Source organism: Chelon labrosus, assembly GCF_963514085.1.
Source record: "Chelon labrosus genome assembly, chromosome: 9".
NCBI classification, from domain to species: domain Eukaryota; kingdom Metazoa; phylum Chordata; class Actinopteri; order Mugiliformes; family Mugilidae; genus Chelon; species Chelon labrosus.
The window spans coordinates 30,035,026-30,057,146 of NC_140359.1; the positions used below are offsets into that span (position 1 = coordinate 30,035,026).

Below are 22,121 nucleotides of genomic sequence, written 5' to 3' on the forward strand. Positions count from 1 at the left end.
GTCTTTCCTCTGGGACCATGAATAAATGATGAATCCCTTCATGTAAAGAGGAGCAGCTCAGACTGATTCTAGACCAGAGGGGTGTGGTCTCTGACATAGCTGCACAAGGAACAAGAGTTCTCTGATATGTAATATTGGTTCATGTTAGTCTAATATTTCTGTTTCATGTGTTTGGTTCTGGTTCTGCAGGTTGACCTCAGCGTCTTCAGGTTTCTATCGATCCAACCAGAACAAATCCAGAGAGTTGGAAGTAGTACGACTGAGAAGGAAACTACTGAGCATGCTCCGTGGCCCAGACAAGAGAGGAACCTCCAGGAACCTCCAGGAACCTCGGTCAGACCATGTGATTTGTTTACTTCCTGTTTTAACTGGAAGCTGCTCGGAGCTGAAACATCTCACAGAGTGAAGACACAACCAAGTCAGAAAGAACGAGCCTGTTTATTAGCTCTCGTGTTAATCATCATCATCATCATCATCATCTTCCTCTTCCTCGGCCAGCGACAGTCTCGTGGCTCGGGTTCATTCACAACTTTTATCTGTCAATAGAATCTAATAGAAAAATCTGCAGGTTACAGTTAGGACGTGTGTCCGTTAGAAAAACAACAGAAACCATGAAACCAAGCACCCGCCCCCCCACTTCAGGACCGGGGGAGGGGGTGCTGGGACTAGGAAGATCTAGAACCAGAGTAAACGGGGGTGTGTCCAGACCCGGTTCAGGAACGGTTCCGTTCAGACCGAGTCCCAGTACCGGAGCTGGACACTGGGCCAATGTCCACTCGGTGGGTTTATAATCTGGGGGGGGGGGGGGTTGACCCCATCACTACAGCTCTCCTCCCCCTGACGCCGCCACTTTAAGAAGTCGGCCATGTTGCCTTCTTAAAGTGGCGGCGTCCGAACAGAGACGGACAGGGAGAAGAGACAGTTAGCCTAGCCTAGCATAGCAGTCTTGAGAATATAACAACAGCTTCTCTTCAGTAAATCGGTTAAACAACAACAATTAAACATAATCAGTTTTTAAACAAAGAACATTTTAACTGGAGAGCACCCGCCAGAGTGGAAATTTACACAAAACCATATCACATCATCGACAAACTGAGTATTCAGAACTGGATAAACAGATTTAAATAGACCCTTTAACAAGAGAACTCATTATTATCGTCGTCATTATTATCATCATCGTCATCATCATCATCATCATCATCACACATACAGGAAGCAGAACCACTGATTCAACTCAACAACAGCCAGACCTCCCTCAACAAGACAAACCTCTCTGTGGTCCCACACGTTCAGCTAACGCACAAAACACTGACACACCGCTAGCACGCCGCTAACACGCTGCTAACACGCCGCTAACACACCCTGACAAAGACACGCCAACATCTCAACACAATCCAGCCATAGCATATATACGACACAAAGCAACCTGCGGCTAACAGACAACGCTAACACAAACACACAGCTACGAAGACACAGAAATGTCTGAATGTAACGGACAGGTTTTCCAAATCCAACGAGCTAAAGCTAATCAGTAGATCCAAAAATCCTGCTTCAAAAAAACGAGAAACGCAAAAAAAAAAAATTACTTTTACATTTGTGCACGTAGAAAATAGCAACGCAACGACTGCTCACGTTCAAGAAGCATAGTCCAGCTCTAATACACATGACACACTAGCACACATTCAGCACCGTTGAGCTACAGCACAGTTTTGCTAATGTCCTTGCTAACGCTACTTGCTAGCCCTTTGCTAGCCAACTAGTTAAAGCAGACAGACTAAAAATGATTTGAGGTTGTTTTTGGCAGTTTGTTAGGAGGTCTACTAGCTTCACTTTTCAAACTGATTGCTAATATTTCGATGCTAGCAACAGCAACGTTTTTTGGAGCCATTTTGTTTCTAGTTCTAGTGCAGAACAAAACTTTTACAAATACAGATCTTGGTATCATAACTATGAGGCCAACGTGACGTTTGTCATTTACTGATATAGGTCATGGGTATCACAACCGTTAGGTTAGCAAAGCTAGGAGACTCACTAACACACAGAAACAGGTCAGTTACCAATTTCTGTTTCAGTAAAAAATACCCGGGGCTAAGCTAACGGCTAACAAAACGTTCTGACGTCTACTCCATTCAGCCAACAGGCACCGACTAGCTACAACAAAACAAAAAGCTCGGCTAACAACACACAGCTGAGGTAACACACATCATTTTTTTGTTGCTAACAAACACAGTTCGGCTAACTAGCGCATTTAGCTAGCACGCTCGTTTAGCCGATATATTGCTCAGAGAATCGATAACTTCATTGTTGCTCCAAACTTTTCCTCCACAAACAAATCGGTAAAAACTCAAGAACTAAGTCACAGCGACGGTAAAGTTTGAGCCGTTTCCTGCGTTTCTGACGTGAACGTGGAGGCGGAGGATAAATCCTGTGAGGACACAAAGTGTTTGACCACAGAGAGATCTGGCTTTAGACAACGCAATATAAATCGTCATTTATTCATCAATACATCATAAAACCTAAAGAAATCACTACAGAGATACAGGAATAAGAACGAGCATCAAACCAAAGAAAACAACAAACGTGTCATTGCACCTCCAAGACGGCGACTAACAGGTAAAATTAGATGGAGAACAAACAGACCCAGCGAGCAGATTTAGTACAAAAACAGTTGTCTCTGACGGTAAAACATTTCCATCCGACGCTATTAAAATATTTCTATGCCAAAATAAAAAAAAAAAATAACTGAGAGTCAAACACACACAATCTGACGCATGCTTTAAAACATTATCAGAACCAAAATAATAATAATAATAATAATAATATCTGATTCTCTTACTCAAGACTGCTAAGCCTTTTACCGTTTTCTTACCGGAAAATAAAACTAGACAAAATATAGATTATACTGGATTCTTTTTTGTTTGTTCAAAGCCACACTGATACATCTTTATGTTCAAGTTTGATAAAAAACAAAACAAAAAGAAAAAACAGGTCTACGCTGAGAGAGACCAGAGGCTAGTCCAAAAAAGTCTGCCCGACAAAATCTCAACTTTGTAAGGTTAAAAAACAGAAAGAAAAGAGTTCGTTGATTTTTCAGTTAATCCTTAGTTTTCTCTACAAAAAAAGGAAGGAGGAAGCGGCAGAGCGTTGCTAGGAAACCCCGATTAGGTTGCCGTTGACGACCATCCGAGGCCTTCACCGGTAAGGGAGGGAGCCTCTAGTGATCCTACAGAGACAGGAAATGACGTCATTTTGTGTTTGACCAATGGGAGGCTCTGGGGGAAGGAAGGGGGCGGAGCTTCCTGTGAGTTACCTGGATCTGAGCCGGGTTCCACAGGTAGGGCTGCTGTCTGTAGTATTCTGCTAACGCTGCGGTGTACTCCGGCACCGAGCTCTGCTGAGACGACTGACCTGGAAACAAACACAACGTTAGCTCCACGCACCTGGACAGGTGAGCATGGCTCTGAGATCTGACCCTACTGTTAGCTGGGAGGCTACTGTTAGCTGGGAGGCTAGGAAGAGCTACTGTTAGCTGGGAGGAGCTACTGTTAGCTGGGAGGCTACTGTTAGCTAGGAGGCAAGGAAGAGCTACTGTTAGCTGGGAGGCTACTGTTAGCTGGGAGGAGCTACTGTTAGCTGGGAGGAGCTACTGTTAGCTAGGAGGCAAGGAAGAGCTACTGTTAGCTGGGAGGCTACTGTTAGCTGGGAGGCTACTGTTAGCTAGGAGGCTAGGAAGAGCTACTGTTAGCTGGGAGGCTACTGTTAGCTGGGAGGCTACTGTTAGCTAGGAGGCAAGGAAGAGCTACTGTTAGCTGGGAGGCTACTGTTAGCTGGGAGGCTACTGTTAGCTAGGAGGCTAGGAAGAGCTACTGTTAGCTGGGAGGCTACTGTTAGCTGGGAGGAGCTACTGTTAGCTGGGAGGCTAGGAAGAGCTACTGTTAGCTGGGAGGCTACTGTTGGCTGGGAGGAGCTACTGTTAGCTGGGAGGCTAGGAAGAGCTACTGTTAGCTGGGAGGCTACTGTTAGCTGGGAGGCTACTGTTAGCTGGGAGGCAGGGCCAATCAACTCATCTGGGAGGAGCTTATGTGGTGATGGACAGAAATAACTGTTCATCCTTTAATGCATCAATGTGACGGCGCTCTGATTGGTTGGCGACTATACAACTGTCAGACCAACATCCTCCAACTAATCATTATTAGCATCATTTTAGCTACCCATCACTGTTAGCATAACAAACCTTAAAGCGTCAGAGTTTGTGTTTAATGAGTTCTAGTTTTTATTAACGCTGATCAAGTGTTGAGTGTCTAGAAGGATCCAGAGAGGATCAGTGAACGTACTCTGTTTCTTGTAGTAGTCCTCCCAGGCCTTGCTGTAGTCCGTCATCAGGCTCTGTGGTTGGTTCTGCTGACCTACAAACACAAAGCTGCTCAGACACACCTGAACCAGGTCTAGACCTCCTCCCCTGAGCCTGGACACACACCTGTTCTGACGGGACCTTCACCCTAATCGTCCTGCTCTGGTTGAGCCCGTTTGTGTGCAGACGATTTTTATTTATTTTATAACGTGCACGCTCGTCTGCACATTATTTAGCACATGAACACCTTTAACGTTCAAAGTCAAAATAAACTGATGCTGCAGCTCTGTCTTCTGAAGTCTGGACACGTCAGAGCAACTCCAACCAAGACCGTTAGCTGTTAGCTAGGAGGCTAGGAGCTACCGTTAGCTGTTAGCTAGGAGGCTAGGAGCTACCGTTAGCTAGGAGGCTAGGAGCTACTGTTAGCTGTTAGCTAGGAGGCTAGGAGCTACTGTTAGCTAGGAGGCTAGGAGCTACTGTTAGCTGTTAGCTAGGAGGCTAGGAGCTACTGTTAGCTAGGAGGCTAGGAGCTACTGTTAGCTAGGAGGCTAGGAGCTACTGTTAGCTAGGAGGCTAGGAGCTACTGTTAGCTGTCAACATTCATCAGCTGATCACATGATCATGGTGCAGTCAGCTGATTGTGATTGATCGATTCATGCCCTTCTCTGATTGGCTCATGGATCAACTACACAAACATCACAACACATGGTTTAATACATGTGTGTGTGTCGTTGTGTGTCGTTGTGTGTTACCAGGGTCTTGTTGTGTGTCTGTGTGTTGTTGTGTTGTTGTGTGTTATTGTGTGTTATTGTGTGTCTGTGTGTTGTTGTGTGTTGTTGTGTGTTACCAGGGTCTTGTTGTGTGTCTGTGTGTTGTTGTGTGTTATTGTGTGTCTGTGTGTTGTTGTGTGTTGTTGTTGTGTCGTTGTGTGTCTGTGTGTCGTTGTGTGTTATTGTGTCTGTGTGTTGTTGTGTGTTGTTGTGTCGTTGTGTGTCTGTGTGTTGTTGTGTTGTTGTGTGTTATTGTGTGTCTGTGTGTTGTTGTGTGTTGTTGTGTGTCATTGTGTGTCGTTGTGTGTTACCAGGGTCTTGTTGTGTGTCTGTGTGTTGTTGTGTTGTTGTGTGTTATTGTGTGTCTGTGTGTTGTTGTGTGTTATTGTGTGTCTGTGTGTTGTTGTGTCGTTGTGTGTCACCAGGGTCTTGTTGTGTGTCGTTGTGTGTCGTTGTGTTACCAGGGTCTTGTTGTGTGTCTGTGTGTTGTTGTGTTGTTGTGTCGTTGTGTGTTACCAGGGTCTTGTTGTGTGTCGTTGTGTGTCGTTGTGTTACCAGGGTCTTGTTGTGTGTCTGTGTGTTGTTGTGTTGTTGTGTGTTGTTGTGTGTTGTTGTGTCGTTGTGTGTCACCAGGGTCTTGTTGTGTGTCGTTGTGTGTCGTTGTGTTACCAGGGTCTTGTTGTGTGTCTGTGTGTTGTTGTGTTGTTGTGTCGTTGTGTGTTACCAGGGTCTTGTTGTGTGTCGTTGTGTGTCGTTGTGTTACCAGGGTCTTGTTGTGTGTCTGTGTGTTGTTGTGTTGTTGTGTGTTGTTGTGTGTTGTTGTGTCGTTGTGTGTCTGTGTGTTGTTGTGTCGTTGTGTGTGTTGTTGTGTGTTACCAGGGTCTTGTTGTGTGTCTGTGTGTTGTTGTGTGTTGTTGTGTGTTGTTGTGTGTTACCAGGGTCTTGTTGTGTGTCTGTGTGTTGTTGTGTGTTGTGTGTGGTTGTGTGTTACCAGGGTCTTGTTGTGTGTCTGTGTGTTGTTGTGTGTTGTTGTGTGTTACCAGGGTCTTGTTGTGTGTCTGTGTGTTGTTGTGTGTTGTTGTGTGTTACCAGGGTCTTGTTGTCCAGGGTTCTGCCAGCTGGTCTGGTAGGTGTTTCCCCAGACTCCAGTCAGGAAGGTCTGACCGCTGCCACAGCTGCAAACACAAACAGCTGGTCAACAGCTGGTCACCAGCTGGTCAACAGCTGGTTACCTGGAGCTCTACAGGTGAGTGACTGAGGGCCCGTCCACACGGAAACGCAAAAACGCTGAAACGCAGAAGTGTTTTATCGTTTTGTCCTTTCGTCCACACGTCTCCTGTAAACGCATCATCGCCCTAAAACGGTCCCAGGGTGGAGAAATTCAAAAACGCAGCTCCTGTGTTTTCATGTGGACGGTGAATACGGGGAAAACGATGACGTCATCGCCACACCCCCGAGCAGCCTTCCACCTCCCGTGAGACGTCTCGTAACAACATCAACAACAATGGCGGACTACATGCTAGTTTACCTGCTGGAGACGATATTGAGCCTATTAGGGTTACTATGGCAACATATCACGCTCCTGTGCCACCACGCTGAGCAAGGAGCAGCGCTCAAGCTGTATGCGCATGCTCCGCCTCTTCCTCTCCATTTTTGGTGAATTTCTGAAACTGAAACAGCGCCACCTATAGGCCTGGAATATGAAGTAGCGTTTTCGGTCGTGCTGGAACGGATCCGTGTGGACGCGGATATTTCTTGAAACGATGATCGAAAACAGAGAGGGACAAGATTGTTTTCGTACGTGTGGACGGGCCCTGAGACGTCAGCGGTCTGAACATCTTTAAATACAGCCTGACACATGGAGCAGCTGACGTTCAGCCTGATGCTAAGCTAACGTCATGGACTTACTTCTGGTGGGCGGCGGGGCCCTGGGTGAAGGGACTGAAGCCAAAACCTCCGTTACTCATGATCCCTGAGCCCTGAAGAGGAAACACAGCTTTAGACCAATGACAACGCAGCTTGTTAACCTCCTTAAATCTCAACATTTCTGGATGGAGTTTGGTTGCAGTGACTAGTTCTCGTGTCTTACCCCGATCTTGTCGTCTATGAGCTGGCGGGCCAGGTCCATCTGCTGGGCGGTGCCTCTGATGGTGAAGACCCGGGTGTTGGGGTCGGTGGAGGGTGGAGGGTTCCTCTGCAGCTCCACGTGAGCTCCAGACTGCTGGTTAATACTCTTTATGGTTTCTCCACCTGCACAGAGAGAGAGAAGCTCAACCAGATGACACAAGCAGGCCTCAGCACAGACGATCAGAACATCACAACATCAGACTAAAGTGAGCCAATATTACATATCATGTCCTCCTTGTGTCCAGTATCTGCTGTGACCTCCTTGTGTCCAGTATCTGCTGTGACCTCCTTGTCACTAAATGTTTCTGGTAACTGCTGATCAGTGGTCTACAGCAGCTTGGAGGAATTTTAGCCCATTCCTCAGAACAGAACCACTTCAGTTCTGAGATGTTGGTGGGTTTCCTCACATCAACTGCTTGCTTCAGGTCCTTCCACAACATTTCTATTGGATTAAGGTCAGGACTTTGACTTGGCCGTTCCTAAACATTCATCTTGTTCTTCTTTAACCGTTCTTTTGTAGAACCACTTGTGTTCTTGGTTCTCGTTGTCTTGCTGCATGACCCAGTTTCTCTTCACATCCAGCTCATGGACAGATGTCCTGACATTTTCTTTTAGAGTTCACTGGTAGAATTCAGAATTCATTGGTCCATCAATGATGACAAGCCGTCCTGGTCCAGATGCAGCAGAACAGGCCCAAACCAGGACATTAGCACCCCCATGTTTGATGGAGGGATGAGGTTCTGATGCTGGAATGATGCAGTGTTGGTTCATCTCATTTAAACCAAACTATTCTACTTTGGTCTCATCTGTCCACTAAACATTGTCCCAATAGTCTTCTGTCTTGTCCACATGATGTTTAGAGATGTTCTTCTTGGAGAGCAGTGGTTCTGTTAAACTGGTCCACTGACTACAATGTCAAAATATTAGGAACACGTGTTCAGAACAAAAAGAACAACCTCAGCGTCTTCAGTTATTAGAAACTAAAGCTGGAGACTAGATTTAGAGCAGGACTGGTTTCACTGGTGTACCTAATGAAGTGGCCAGGGGTGCAGTTTTATTACTGCATGTTATTGTTCCAACAATAGGAGATCCTCTCCTCTTCTGATAATTTAAAGGTGGAGCTGGAAGCTGCTGAGAAACGTTGACGTATAAAGAGACAACGATAAATAAATGAACGTTCAGGATGAGAGCTCCATCAGTGGCCTCCATCTAAAACCTCTTAAAAGCCATCAAGCATTCAGCTCTGTGTGTCTTTGTGTGTGTGTGTGTCTTTGTGTGTGTGTCTTTATGTCTTTGTGTGTTGGAGGTCAAGAGGGTCGAGCAGCAGCTTCCAAAATAAAAGCTGCAGGAAAAAAAGAAATGTCAAGTAGCTGGTGTTTAGACACCATATGGTCTGAGAGTGGTGGTCTACTGTTAGAGCACACACACACACACACACACACACACACCCACACCCACACACACACACACACACACAGAGTTGTTTTCATTCCTTTCAGGGGACATCACATGGCCACTTCATTAGGTACAGCAGTGAAACCAGTCCTGCTCTGGTGTTCAGTATTAGCTTCTAGTAAGATGCTAGCTGTTAGCATCAAATACTGAACAGAACCTTTCATTTATTTCACTTCTACTAAATAATGAGCTGAGATCAAAGTGGACTCAGATCAACGTTAGATGATGTTGAGGTGTTTCCATCCTCTTCATCATCTGAGCAGAGACCTGACAGGTGTTCCTAATATTCTGACGCTGTAGTCAGGGCGAGGCAGTGTTTGATCCTGCAGCTGAATCTTTACTTGGATTAGAATGACTTCACTAGTGTACCTAATGAAGTGGACAGGGAGGGCATTAATATTGTGTAATATGTTGAATGATTCTGATTGGTTCTTGTTCTTCCTCTCGTCCTCCAACCAGAGGTAACTGGGCTTAAAACCATTTTATCATCAAACATCTGATACTGATTCATCCTCTGGTGATACATGTCAGACCCAGATGCACCACCAGCAGCACCACCAGCACCACCACCACCTGACCAGGAGGGACAATGCTCCCGTGTCAGAACCACCACCTAGCGCTGGCTAATGCTACTGACGTCTAGATCCAGGATCAAACCCTCGTTCACAGGAAGTAACTCTGTGTTTAAACTGGATCCTCTCTGAGGGCGGAGCCTCCAGACCCACAAACCTTCCTCCAAGTGTTCAGCTCTAATGTCTGGTGGGACGTTTAGGTTTTAAGGTCACATGACCAGAGTCTGAAGCTGCTTGGATGAGAAACTCTTGGGACCAGTTGTGTTTCTGGATCGACCCTGACCCGGAGGTCTGAGGACCTTCCACTGACAGGAGCCATGGTAACCAGGTACCCAGTGGTCATAATGTTATGGCTGATGGGTGAGTGTCCAGACCGACCTTTGCCGATGACCAGGCCACACTTGTCAGCGGGGATGGTGTAGGTCACTTCCTGTAGAGGACCGGGGGAGCCCATGGTCCAGTCACCACGACCTCTGACCCGCCCGCCCCTCAGCGCCGACCCGAACCCGTCACGCTCCTGCTGGGACCGAGAGTTCAGAGACATCGTGATCAGTCCGGCTGACACACCTGGACACACCTGGACACACCTGTCCCAGAGCGGGGCTGGGCCCAGGACGTTACCTGTGCGGTCTGGATCAGCTCGTTGATGAGGTGGAGGGCGTGTTGGCAGCGGTCCGGCTGGCCCATCACCATGGCAACGCGCTCTGGACTGATGCCATCATCTGCAGAGACGTTAATCTGGATTAAACTCGTGTTCACATTATAATAATAGAAACTCCAGATATGTCTTCAACCTGCTTTAATTCACGTTACACTGAAACAGATTCACAACGTTTAGAATCTGGTTTATGCCGGTGTCAATAATCTGGATTACGAGCGTGACCAATCTGAACACTTTAATCTGGATTACAGACCTGCTTTAAACTGGATTCTGACTCCTGCGTCGTTCTGGATCTTCTTAATCATTTCTCCGTTTCTTCCGATCACGATGCCGACAGCGAACCTGGGAACTGGAACCTGAGGTCAGACAGAAACACGGTCAACGTCCTCGTCGTCTCACAAACCGGAACAAACCGGTTCAGGTGCGTCTGTGTTCATGTGTCGTACGTCCACGCTGGTTCCTCCCAGTCGGGCGCTGAAGTCGCTGCGTCCCGACCTGAAGTCTCCGTCCTTGTCCCTGATGACCTCCAGCACCAACTCTCTGGCTGCCTGAAGGAGGAGAGTAAGTCAAGGTCAAGGTCAAGGTCAAGGTCTGCGTGGTTCGGTTCTTTCTCAGGACACCGGTAGATCCAGTATCTGTACCTGGACTTTGTACGGGTCTCCAGAGATACGGAGGGGTTTGTCGGCTCCCGTCGGCATCGGACCGTCCTGGATCATCATCATCTTCACCCCAGCTCGCTCCTGACACAGACATCAGACCATGAACCAGACTGAGAGACTAAACCCTAAAACCAGACCTGGACCCTCTAACGGTCCTGGGACCTTTGATCTGAACCGGCTCAGTCGCTCTACCTGCAGATGTTTGATGGTGTCTCCTCCTCGGCCAATCACCAGCCCCACCTTGCTGGCTGGGATGAGCATCTCCTGCACCGAGGCTCCGCCCTCCCCGTCGCCATGGAAACCGGGACCGTTTCTACAGCGGTCCACGATCTGGACCAGGAGCCGCTTCGCCTGCCTGAAAACATCCAGACGGTTATTTCATCTTCACTTCCTGAAAACCAAAGACCCGTTAAAGAATGGATGGATGGATGGATGGATAGATAGATAGATAGATAGATAGACGGATGGATGGATGGATGGATGGATGAATGGAGGAATGAATGGAGGAATGAATGGATGGATGGATGGATGGATGGATGGAGGAATGGAGGAATGGATGAATGGATGGATGGAGGGATGAATGGAGGAATGAATGGATGGATGGATGGATGGATAAATGGATGGATGGATAAGATAGATAGATAGACGGATGGATGGATGGATGGATGGATGGATGGATGAATGAATGAATGGAGGAATGGATGGATGGATGGATGGATGGAGGAATGGAGGAATGGATGGATGGATGAATGAATGAATGAATGGAGGAATGAATGGATGGATGGATGGATGGATAAATGGATGGATGGATAAGATAGATAGATAGATAGACGGATGGATGGATGGATGGATGGAGGAATGGATGGATGGAGGAATGGATGAATGAATGAATGAATGGATGAATGGATGGATGAATGGATGGATGGATGGATGGATGGATGGATGGAGGAATGGAGGAATGGATGGATGAAATGTCGAGAAACTCACTCGATGCTCTCTGGAGTCCCAGTCAGAGAACACGGCCGCTCCATCAGACCTCCGCTGTCTGGGACAGGATGTAAACAGAGTTCAGGTGTTAACAGAAGCTGCTGTCTGAGGCTGTCGGGGCGGAGCAGGATCAGTCAACATTCAGTCAACCACTAAACTAAGAGACCCAGAGCTCTGTGAAGGACAGGCTTAGATTCATCAGAGCGTCTGTTAAAGGTCTCCGTCGTGTTGCTACCACAGCTTTAGTTCTAGTTTGATCAGATGTTTAGTTCTGGGGGTGGAGCCTCAACAGCTACAAACAGCAGGTAAACAAAGAGCAGGTAAACAAACGGCAGGTAAACAAACAGCAGGTAAACAAACGGCAGGTAAACAAACGGCAGGTACACCTCACTAAGCCCTCACTGCTGCAGGGCTCCAGACTCACATCCAACAACCTGGAGGTTTGATTGTTTTTTTTGAGTAGGATGCTAATCCATCAGCTTTGGGCCAATCAGGTAGCTTCCTCTGGTTCAAAGCAGCCAATCAGATGAGACCTTTGTACTGTAGCTCTACGGCGCTGAGAAAGTTTTCTTGTGGAAGGTCTGCTGTTCGCTACGCTAATTTATTGACTGTAATGTTCCGTATACACATGCTAACTGTATTAGCATGTTGTCGTCTGCTAGCTGCTACACTGGTGCTGCAGGTTGATTAAATGTTGACGTAGCATCACGTTGAGTCATGTGACTAGCATACGGTTGGACCGACTCACCAGCGGCAATCTGGATCTTGCAGCCGGACTCCAGCTGGATCCTGGTGATCTGTTCTCCTCCTCTACCAATAACTGTGGTGAGGAGAAGGAAGGAGGTCAGAAAGGGTGGAGACAGTAAACTTTAGACCAGGGGCGTCAAACTCATTTTAGTTTAAAGCGTTGGACCAGTAACCTAACAAATAATAACCTGTAAGTAACGACAACTCCAGATTTATTCCATTTGTTTTAGTGCAAATATGTTTGACACCTGTGCTTTAGACAGAAGATCATGAGACCTGACCTAGCCTGGTAGCTAACCTGAACTAGCCTGGTAGCTAACCTGAACTAGCCTGGTAGCTAACCTAAGCTTGCCTGGTAGCTAACCTGACCTAGCCTGGTAGCTAACCTGAACTAGCCTGGTAGCTAACCTGACCTAGCCTGGTAGCTAACCTGAACTAGCCTGGTAGCTAACCTAAGCTTGCCTGGTAGCTAACCTGACCTAGCCTGGTAGCTAACCTGACCTAGCCTGGTAGCTAACCTAAACTAGCCTGGTAGCTAACCTGATGTAGCCTGGTAGCTAACCTGATGTAGCCTGGATGCTAACCTGACCTAGCCTGGTAGCTAACCTAAACTAGCCTGGTAGATAACCTAAGCTTGCCTGGTAGCTAACCTGAACTAGCCTGGTAGCTAACCTGACCTAGCCTGGTAGCTAACCTAAACTAGCCTGGTAGCTAACCCTGACCTAGCCTGGTAGCTAACCTGATGTAGCCTGGATGCTAACCTAAGCTAGCCTGGTAGCTAACCTAAGCTAGCCTGGTAGCTAACCTAAGCTAGCCAATCAGATGATTTGGGGGCGGGGCTTCATGTGCCAACAGTAAGAAGAATAGCAGAAGTCATACATGTCATCTGATTAGTTTAAATGTCTGTGATTGGTTGGAGGACTGTCCAGGTGACATGGAGTAACATGTTTGTGGTTCAGGCTGGTTACATGAATGCGTCTACATCACAAAAACAAAGGAGGTGGTTCTAGGTTCTAGATCAGTTCCTGGAGTAAACGTAGTAAATAAGATGAGAATCAGACCAGGACCCTGAGAACGACTAAGATGAAGCTTAAAGGACTGAATGGGAGGTGGGAGGTCAGAGGTCAGAGGTCATACTCACTGAAGCCCACCATCCTGTCGGGGACCTTGTATTCCTCTGTGATTACCCTGCTGTAACACACACACACACACACACATTAACATCCTGGTCACACAGAGGCGCTGTGTGTGTGTCAATAAGTGATTATGTTGATGCAGACTGCAGGAGGATGGATCTATAACCTTCATCCAGACTCACACTGAGCTCTGAGCTCTGGTAGCAAACAACAACAACATGAATCTGTTTAGATCGATATGAACGGCCCGTCCTACCTCTGGTGTCCCATGGCTGCTAGCTGGTTACCTACGGGGAGACAGAGACACGTCAGACAACAGCCAGCTACATGCTACATGCTACATGCTAACGCTAGGACTCCAGATGAGACTGACTGGCTGCAGATATAAAGATGATCCAGGTACTATTAATATGATCAGACAGAACTTCCACTGAGGAACATCTCTGGTCTGAACTAAACCAGAACCACATGACACAGCGTCAGAGGAGGAGGAGGACTAAGAAGAATATACATCTCCTGTGTGGAGGAACTTTAGTCTGGAAATTAATCTCCAGGAACTTTAGGACATTTAAGATCGGATCAAACATACTTGATCAGGACGTCCTGACATGAGAAGCCCAGATCTCTGGTTCAACTTCTCAAGTTAAAAAGGTTTAAAGGTTCTGCTGGTGGTTCTCAGTCTGAAGGTTCTAGGTTAAAAACACCAGTTTACAGGTTCCTGTTCAGATCCGTTCTAGCTGAGGTTACAGGTTCTCAGTCTGAAGTTAAATGTCTCCTGTTCTGGGCCTCACCTCCGTCCTCTCCTGGTCGTTTCTGGCCCTGGTAGTAGAGCGAGGGCTCGACGCTTCCTGAGGAGCTGTTGAGGTGGGACATGGCTTCTCCTCCCATCTTACCCACCATCTGAAACAGAGACATCATCAGGAACAGAGCAGACCTCAGGGACAACTCACAAAATCACACTTCTGTTTAAAGCCAGTCAGAAGAGACCAGCGAGGACCGGGGTCCAGTCCCACGAATCATAAAGACGTCCCACATGAAACCACGGGTCAACGACGTGTTCCTAGACTAAACTAGACCTAAAGACAGTTCTCCAGTCTCAGCAAAGAACCAAGTCCAGTCCTGACTGACGGGAGGGTTCAGATCACAGAGCGACCTTAAAACAGAAGACGACGTGGGTCAAGTGTCTCCTCTGAGGTCCATCGGTAAAAACCTGCAGCTCAGGATTTTATGACGTTAGATCTTAAACAATTATCTGCTAGAACTTTAACTCAGTGGGGAAGTGGCAGACCCAAAATAATTCATCCTCAGAAAGAACGACCTCCTGACAAAGTTCTGGTTTCAGGGCATCACTCCGTCTCCAGGAACTTTTAGTCCAAGGGAAAGTTCCTGGTGGAAAAGCTTGAAGCATCTTGTCTCCTTGAAGCTGAGTTTATATTTGAAAGAACAATGATAAGAAACACCATGACAGTTTAAAATGCTGCTGCTTCTTCTTCTCTGGTGGATTAACTTGTTTGTTTACATCTGACTCTTATCGGAGGCGTTGCTTTCACATCTGGGAGGATTTGAACAGTTCGTCCTGTTTTCTGTCAGAGAAACGACGACAGAGGCGTTCAGGTTTTTCTGGTCTGCTGCTGAGTCAACAGATGTTAGCTGTTAGCTGTTAGCCGCTAGCTGTTAGCCACTAGCTGGCCTCGCCTTGACTGGAGAACACAAACGAAGGGAAACCAAACCTGGACTGTCTCCAAGATGAAGCAGAGAGAAAAACCAGCCACACTGTCCTCACCTGTCCTGTCCTCACCTGTCCGGTCCTGTCCTCACCTGTCCGGTCCTGTCCTCACCTGTCCTCACCTGTCCTGAGCTCTAGAGCCTCAGCAGATAGACTGGTTTTATTTGTCACTGAACGACAACATGATGACTGTAACTTATTGTTAACAGTTGGATGATGCTATGCTAACCCTCTAGCTTGCTCGCCAAGTTAAATATTTAAATGTATTTTCTTTTCTAATAGAGTTTTATTTAGAGAGTTTGATTATTTAAGGTTTGTCTCCTGACCTCTAGTGACCTCTAGTATCTAGTAAACGCATCGTTTAGTGACTGCAACAATTCTCTAACGCGAGTTAAAACAATTAGGTTTAGAACCCACAACCTTCATGCTGTGATGCTAACCACTGCTAAAGGTTGCTAACACCCAGCAGAACATTACTGGAAATGGTACCTGGTTTAGATACACCAGCAGCGCTAACATACTAGCTGTTAGCATCACCATTAGCATCGCCACTGTTCTGATCAATGACTTAGTGACACAGATTAATTATTAAAACTTGATTCACGTCTACGAGGCTCAACCACAAAGTTTCTACCAGTGACCTGAGGCCTCATGTACTAAAACATTCCTACGTTCTCGTTCAGGGAAAAGTTCAGATGTATCAGAGGTAAATGTCCGTGAACTTGTCCGTTCCTTCACCAACGTCATGTCTGGCTACGCTGGCTTCTACAGCTGTTGGTCCTCTGGAGACACTTAGAGGTGATGCTGGGAAACTGTCATCAATGTGAAAACTATTAGTCCGACCGGTCGACCCTGAGCAGAGCCATGCCAGCCGTGTGGGCGGAGTTATCCTCATGTCAGCCAGGTAGATCAAATACCCACAATGCATCTGGACAGGTCAACATTAAAGAGCCGGTTCTCTGAATGTATCAGAGCTATGGACTGGGGACACTGATATAGAAGAACCATCACATGATGAAACATGTTCATTCATCAATGATCAGATCAGATGTGATGCTTCATTAACCAACATGGTGGGACGTGGAGGACAGCTGTCAAAGAGGACATGTATGTTTCCACTCCAGTGAGACAGGTTCCAGTTTTTAGGACAATGGAGGTGTACACCGTCTTCGTTATCAATTCCTCTAAGCAACAGTTTCTAGTTGCACATGGTTAGCTTCTAGCTACATGTGGCTAGCTTCTAGTTTCACACAGTTAGCTTCTAGTTGTCCTACGGCTAGCTTCTGGTTCAGAGGCTCTGTCGCTAACACAGTGTAAAGTCATGTCAGACGTGATGAGGTTTGGTTTTAGCTAGCTTTAGGTTTTAGCTAGCTTTAGGTTTTAGCTAGCTTCAGGTTTTAGCTAGCTTCAGGTTTTAGGTTTTAGCTAGCTTCAGGTTTTAGCTAGCTTTAGGTTTTAGCTAGCTGCTCAAACCGATCCAATCTTTTTATGAAACGCCCGGATCCAGACATCCTAAACCTTAACAACACAAACTGAAGCACAACAACCACACAACCTTCTGGTAAAAAGCTAATTCATGTTAACCTCAGATACTGAGAATAAAACTGAGCCAACAAAACGTTTAAACCAGGAAATAATCTGTTCATAATGAAAATCATCTCCTGTCCTCTGACCTGCTGTGTTTACTGAGACTGAAGCTCCAGAGTTTAAAGTCAGACTGACCACAGAATGAATCCTGTCCTCGGTCCAAACTAATCATTGATTAACTGACTGAACAAGAACCTGAGACTCTTCAGATTCTGATTCTAAAACATAACCAGTGACAAACACATCAGCCTCTAGAGGAAGACCAAGCAAACTAAACCAATGTACAGAACTAACTCAACCACTCGTCCACTGAGTAAACACATTGATTAGTGTAGTATGTGGACATGTCTCAAGTTAAACACAGGCTGTATCCTACAGACGGCAGGAACTCAACCAGCAGATCAACACCATCAACAGATGCTAATAGAGATGCAATGCTAGCGGTGATACTAATGGCGATGTTACTGGCGAGGCTAACAGTGATGCTAACAGTTAGCATGTCTGTGCTGGTCTCTATCAGTGTGTTTCCTCTAAAACTAAACCAGATTTCCAGGAACGTTCCGCTCTAAGTGTGTGTTAGCTACCTTTAGCATTGGTTAGCATCACAGCATGAACGTCTTTCTATGTGGAGTTTCCACGTCCACCCTGAGTCTGCTGAGCTCTCAGAGACGTTAGCTTCATGTGAGTCAGGACGATCCAGACGACTTTACCAGGGATGAACTGATCGGTGTCTGGGTCCATCACATGTTTTAGGTCTGACATAAACCAAAACCACGTCACTATAGCAACAAAACTACTTCTCTTGTTTTAGCGGCGGTCGGCTAGTGTCAAAGCTAGAAGAAGAAGAAGGTGATGTGTGGTGAGGTGGTAGTAGTTGATCATCTGAACAGAATCCATGGAGTCCACTCAGTCAAAGGCTGCACCCAAACAACAACAACAAACACTGAACGTTTAAAAGAAGAGAAAAGTTTCCTGGAGACAGCGTCAAGGAGAAACATCTTCCAGAGAGGGTTAGGGAGTTTATGGCAGCGTTGGATGACCAGAACATTTCTGGAGTAGAGAACACAAGGTACCAGCTACCCTCTCCACACTACATTAACTTTGACTGAAAGATTTATTGGACTGAATCCAGTCCACTCTAGGAGAAGACAAGGAAGACAAGGACAGACTTTAGGAAGATACAGGAGACCAACTCTAGGAGAAGACAAGGAAGACAAGGACAGACTTTAGGAAGACACAGGAGACCAACTCTAGGAGAAGACAAGGAAGACAAGGACAGACTTTAGGAAGACACAGGAGACCAACTCTAGGAGAAGACAAGGAAGACAAGGACAGACTTTAGGAAGCTACAGGAGACCAACTCTAGGAGAAGACAAGGACAGACTTTAGGAAGACACAGGAGACCAACTCTAGGAGAAGACAAGGAAGACAAGGACAGACTTTAGGAAGCTACAGGAGACCAACTCTAGGAGAAGACAAGGACAGACTTTAGGAAGACACAGGAGACCAACTCTAGGAGAAGACAAGGAAGACAAGGACAGACTTTAGGAAGCTACAGGAGACCAACTCTAGGAGAAGACAAGGACAGACTTTAGGAAGACACAGGAGACCAACTCTAGGAGAAGACAAGGAAGACAAGGACAGACTTTAGGAAGCTACAGGAGACCAACTCTAGGAGAAGACAAGGACAGACTTTAGGAAGACACAGGAGACCAACTCTAGGAGAAGACAAGGAAGACAAGGACAGACTTTAGGAAGCTACAGGAGACCAACTCTAGGAGAAGACAAGGACAGACTTTAGGAAGACACAGGAGACCAACTCTAGGAGAAGACAAGGAAGACAAGGACAGACTTTAGGAAGCTACAGGAGACCAACTCTAGGAGAAGACAAGGAAGACAAGGACAGACTTTAGGAAGACACAGGAGACCAACTCTAGGAGAAGACAAGGAAGACAAGGACAGACTTTAGGAAGCTACAGGAGACCAACTCTAGGAGAAGACAAGGAAGACAAGGACAGACTTTAGGAAGCTACAGGAGACCAACTCTAGGAGAAGACAAGGAAGACAAGGACAGACTTTAGGAAGCTACAGGAGACCAACTCTAGGAGAAGACAAGGACAGACTTTAGGAAGACACAGGAGACCAACTCTAGGAGAAGACAAGGAAGACAAGGACAGACTTTAGGAAGCTACAGGAGACCAACTCTAGGAGAAGACAAGGACAGACTTTAGGAAGACACAGGAGACCAACTCTAGGAGAAGACAAGGAAGACAAGGACAGACTTTAGGAAGCTACAGGAGACCAACTCTAGGAGAAGACAAGGAAGACAAGGACAGACTTTAGGAAGACACAGGAGACCAACTCTAGGAGAAGACAAGGAAGACAAGGACAGACTTTAGGAAGCTACAGGAGACCAACTCTAGGAGAAGACAAGGAAGACAAGGACAGACTTTAGGAAGCTACAGGAGACCAACTCTAGGAGAAGACAAGGAAGACAAGGACAGACTTTAGGAAGCTACAGGAGACCAACTCTAGGAGAAGACAAGGAAGACAAGGACAGACTTTAGGAAGCTACAGGAGACCAACTCTAGGAGAAGACAAGGAAGACAAGGACAGACTTTAGGAAGCTACAGGAGACCAACTCTAGGAGAAGACAAGGAAGACAAGGACAGACTTTAGGAAGACACAGGAGACCAACTCTAGGAGAAGACAAGGAAGACAAGGACAGACTTTAGGAAGCTACAGGAGACCAACTCTAGGAGAAGACAAGGAAGACAAGGACAGACTTTAGGAAGACACAGGAGACCAACTCTAGGAGAAGACAAGGACAGACTTTAGGAAGCTACAGGAGACCAACTCTAGGAGAAGACAAGGAAGACAAGGACAGACTTTAGGAAGACACAGGAGACCAACTCTAGGAGAAGACAAGGAAGACAAGGACAGACTTTAGGAAGCTACAGGAGACCAACTCCAGGAGAAGACAAGGAAGACAAGGACAGACTTTAGGAAGCTACAGGAGACCAACTCTAGGAGAAGACAAGGAAGACAAGGACAGACTTTAGGAAGCTACAGGAGACCAACTCTAGGAGAAGACAAGGAAGACAAGGACAGACTTTAGGAAGACACAGGAGACCAACTCTAGGAGAAGACAAGGAAGACAAGGACAGACTTTAGGAAGCTACAGGAGACCAACTCTAGGAGAAGACAAGGAAGACAAGGACAGACTTTAGGAAGCTACAGGAGACCAACTCTAGGAGAAGACAAGGAAGACAAGGACAGACTTTAGGAAGCTACAGGAGACCAACTCTAGGAGAAGACAAGGACAGACTTTAGGAAGACACAGGAGACCAACTCTAGGAGAAGACAAGGAAGACAAGGACAGACTTTAGGAAGCTACAGGAGACCAACTCTAGGAGAAGACAAGGAAGACAAGGACAGACTTTAGGAAGACACAGGAGACCAACTCTAGGAGAAGACAAGGAAGACAAGGACAGACTTTAGGAAGACACAGGAGACCAACTCTAGGAGAAGACAAGGAAGACAAGGACAGACTTTAGGAAGCTACAGGAGACCAACTCTAGGAGAAGACAAGGAAGACAAGGACAGACTTTAGGAAGACACAGGAGACCAACTCTAGGAGAAGACAAGGAAGACAAGGACAGACTTTAGGAAGCTACAGGAGACCAACTCTAGGAGAAGACAAGGAAGACAAGGACAGACTTTAGGACGCTACAGGAGACCAACTCTAGGAGAAGACAAGGACAGACTTTAGGACGCTACAGGAGACCAACTCTAGGAGAAGACAAGGACAGACTTTAGGAAGCTACAGGAGACCAACTCTAGGACATTTAGGACCAGACTGAGGGACGTCCCTAGATGTAATAATTATCCTGTGAACAACATCTCTCTCTGTGACACCACGTGAATAAAACATTTCCTAACAGCTGTTGATAACATCGTTTAGTAAACGTTGGTCTCTTTTATCTTTAGCTTCTAACGCCTGATAATCAGTGATGGACATTTTATAGCAGAGAGCTGTCGATGAACCCAGATTAGTCCTCGTCCTGTCCCTCTGAGACCTGAACCTGGAGGAGGAGGACGGTGCCGAGGACAGGGGGGTTGAGGAGGGGTGTCTTCCTGCAGAGCTGCAGCAGAGGACAGGTAGGACAGGTCAGGTGAGTCCTGGTCAGAGACATGCAGCAGCAGCAGCAGCAGCCTGAGGACAGGTTAGGTGTCCTGTAGGGGACAGGTTAGGTGTCCTATGGGGGGCAGACACTCCTCCTGCCTGTATAAGGCTGTGGGGCTGTTGCATAACGCCAGCCTAGTTTCTAACCAACTTACAGTAAACAGCAGCCTATAAGCGGAGGGGGGGTGGGGGGGTCTTTAACTCTGGATGAGGCTTTGACTCCGAGTCCGCTCCGTGTGCTCGGCCCCCGGCCTCAAGACGACCCGGAGCGGGTCCGAGGCTCCAAAGTGTCGCTGTGTTTTCTCCGAGTTTCAGCCAACAGGTTGCCCGCTGCCTCGCTGACACGTGTGGCCAAACTTCTGTCCCGCTCCCCCCTCTCTCTCTCTCTCTGCTCGCCCCCGGTCCCGGTCCCACCGCGCTCCCCTACCGGGGTGACAGCTCCACAAACTTCCCCTAAACTCACTCCTACACCGTGTCAGCCCGGACAAAGTGTCCAGAACCGGCCGCAAGTCCAACTCCGAAGTGTTTCCCGAGCTAGTTAGCATGCTAGCATGTGTGTGTATGTGTGTGTGTGTGTGTGTGTGTGTGTGTGTTGACGGAGCGCATAAGTTCGGAGCAGCGGCAGCACAACACGGGCGAATTCAAATAAAAGTGCTTTGGCTCGATCTAAACGGCTCGGTTCGGCCCGGAAAGGATGTGTACTGAGTCCCAGTAGAGTTGTTACCTGCCGGGCCCTCTGTAAAACATCGGCCAGGCCGTCTGACTTCAGCCCCGGCTGGTTCATCGAGGCCTGTCCCTGCACCAGCTCCGCCATCATAGCGCCACTAGCTAGCCGTTAGCCGTTAGCTGTTAGCCGGATTAGCTCGCGCTGCTAGCTGTGCTGAAGCTGCCGTTCAGAGAGAGGCGAGCAGCGAGAGGTCTCACTCTGAGCGCATTTTTAAGAAAGGGAGAGGAAGTAGACGCCGAGGAGTTTAAATTAAATGTCATTTAATTAATAAAATAATTAAACAGTAAACACAAATATATCACAGAACAAGAAAGGGACTATAACTGATAAAACGAGCAATAATATAAGCAATTCTGTACATTTAAGACGTACAAAACAAATACGCACGAAATGAAAATATAGAAATTATCAATTATACTTAAAGTTATTT

The 22,121-nt window shown here is 46.9% G+C and overlaps 1 protein-coding gene across 2 annotated transcripts; it reads right to left on the reverse strand.

Moving 5' to 3' along the window:
- Window positions 1–419: 419 nt before the first annotated feature.
- On the reverse strand, window positions 420–21,806 carry LOC311493719 (far upstream element-binding protein 3-like). Of its 2 annotated transcripts, none has more exons than XM_084552488.1 (18): window positions 21,689–21,806; window positions 14,257–14,365; window positions 13,722–13,752; window positions 13,471–13,520; window positions 12,331–12,402; window positions 11,583–11,640; window positions 10,788–10,950; window positions 10,578–10,676; window positions 10,383–10,484; window positions 10,190–10,292; window positions 9,897–9,997; window positions 9,654–9,792; window positions 7,211–7,371; window positions 7,030–7,100; window positions 6,211–6,296; window positions 4,335–4,406; window positions 3,311–3,408; window positions 420–3,223 (listed from the first exon to the last, which is right to left on the reverse strand). In XM_084552488.1, the coding sequence occupies exons 1-18, from the start codon at window positions 21,779–21,781 to the stop codon at window positions 3,215–3,217; spliced, it is 1,617 nt and encodes a 538-aa protein (XP_084408614.1). In that variant the 5' UTR covers window positions 21,782–21,806; the 3' UTR covers window positions 420–3,214. The 2 variants fall into 2 exon arrangements, with proteins under 2 accessions (XP_084408614.1, XP_084408613.1); XM_084552487.1 differs by having other exon boundaries at window positions 9,654–9,795.
- Window positions 21,807–22,121: the final 315 nt, after the last annotated feature.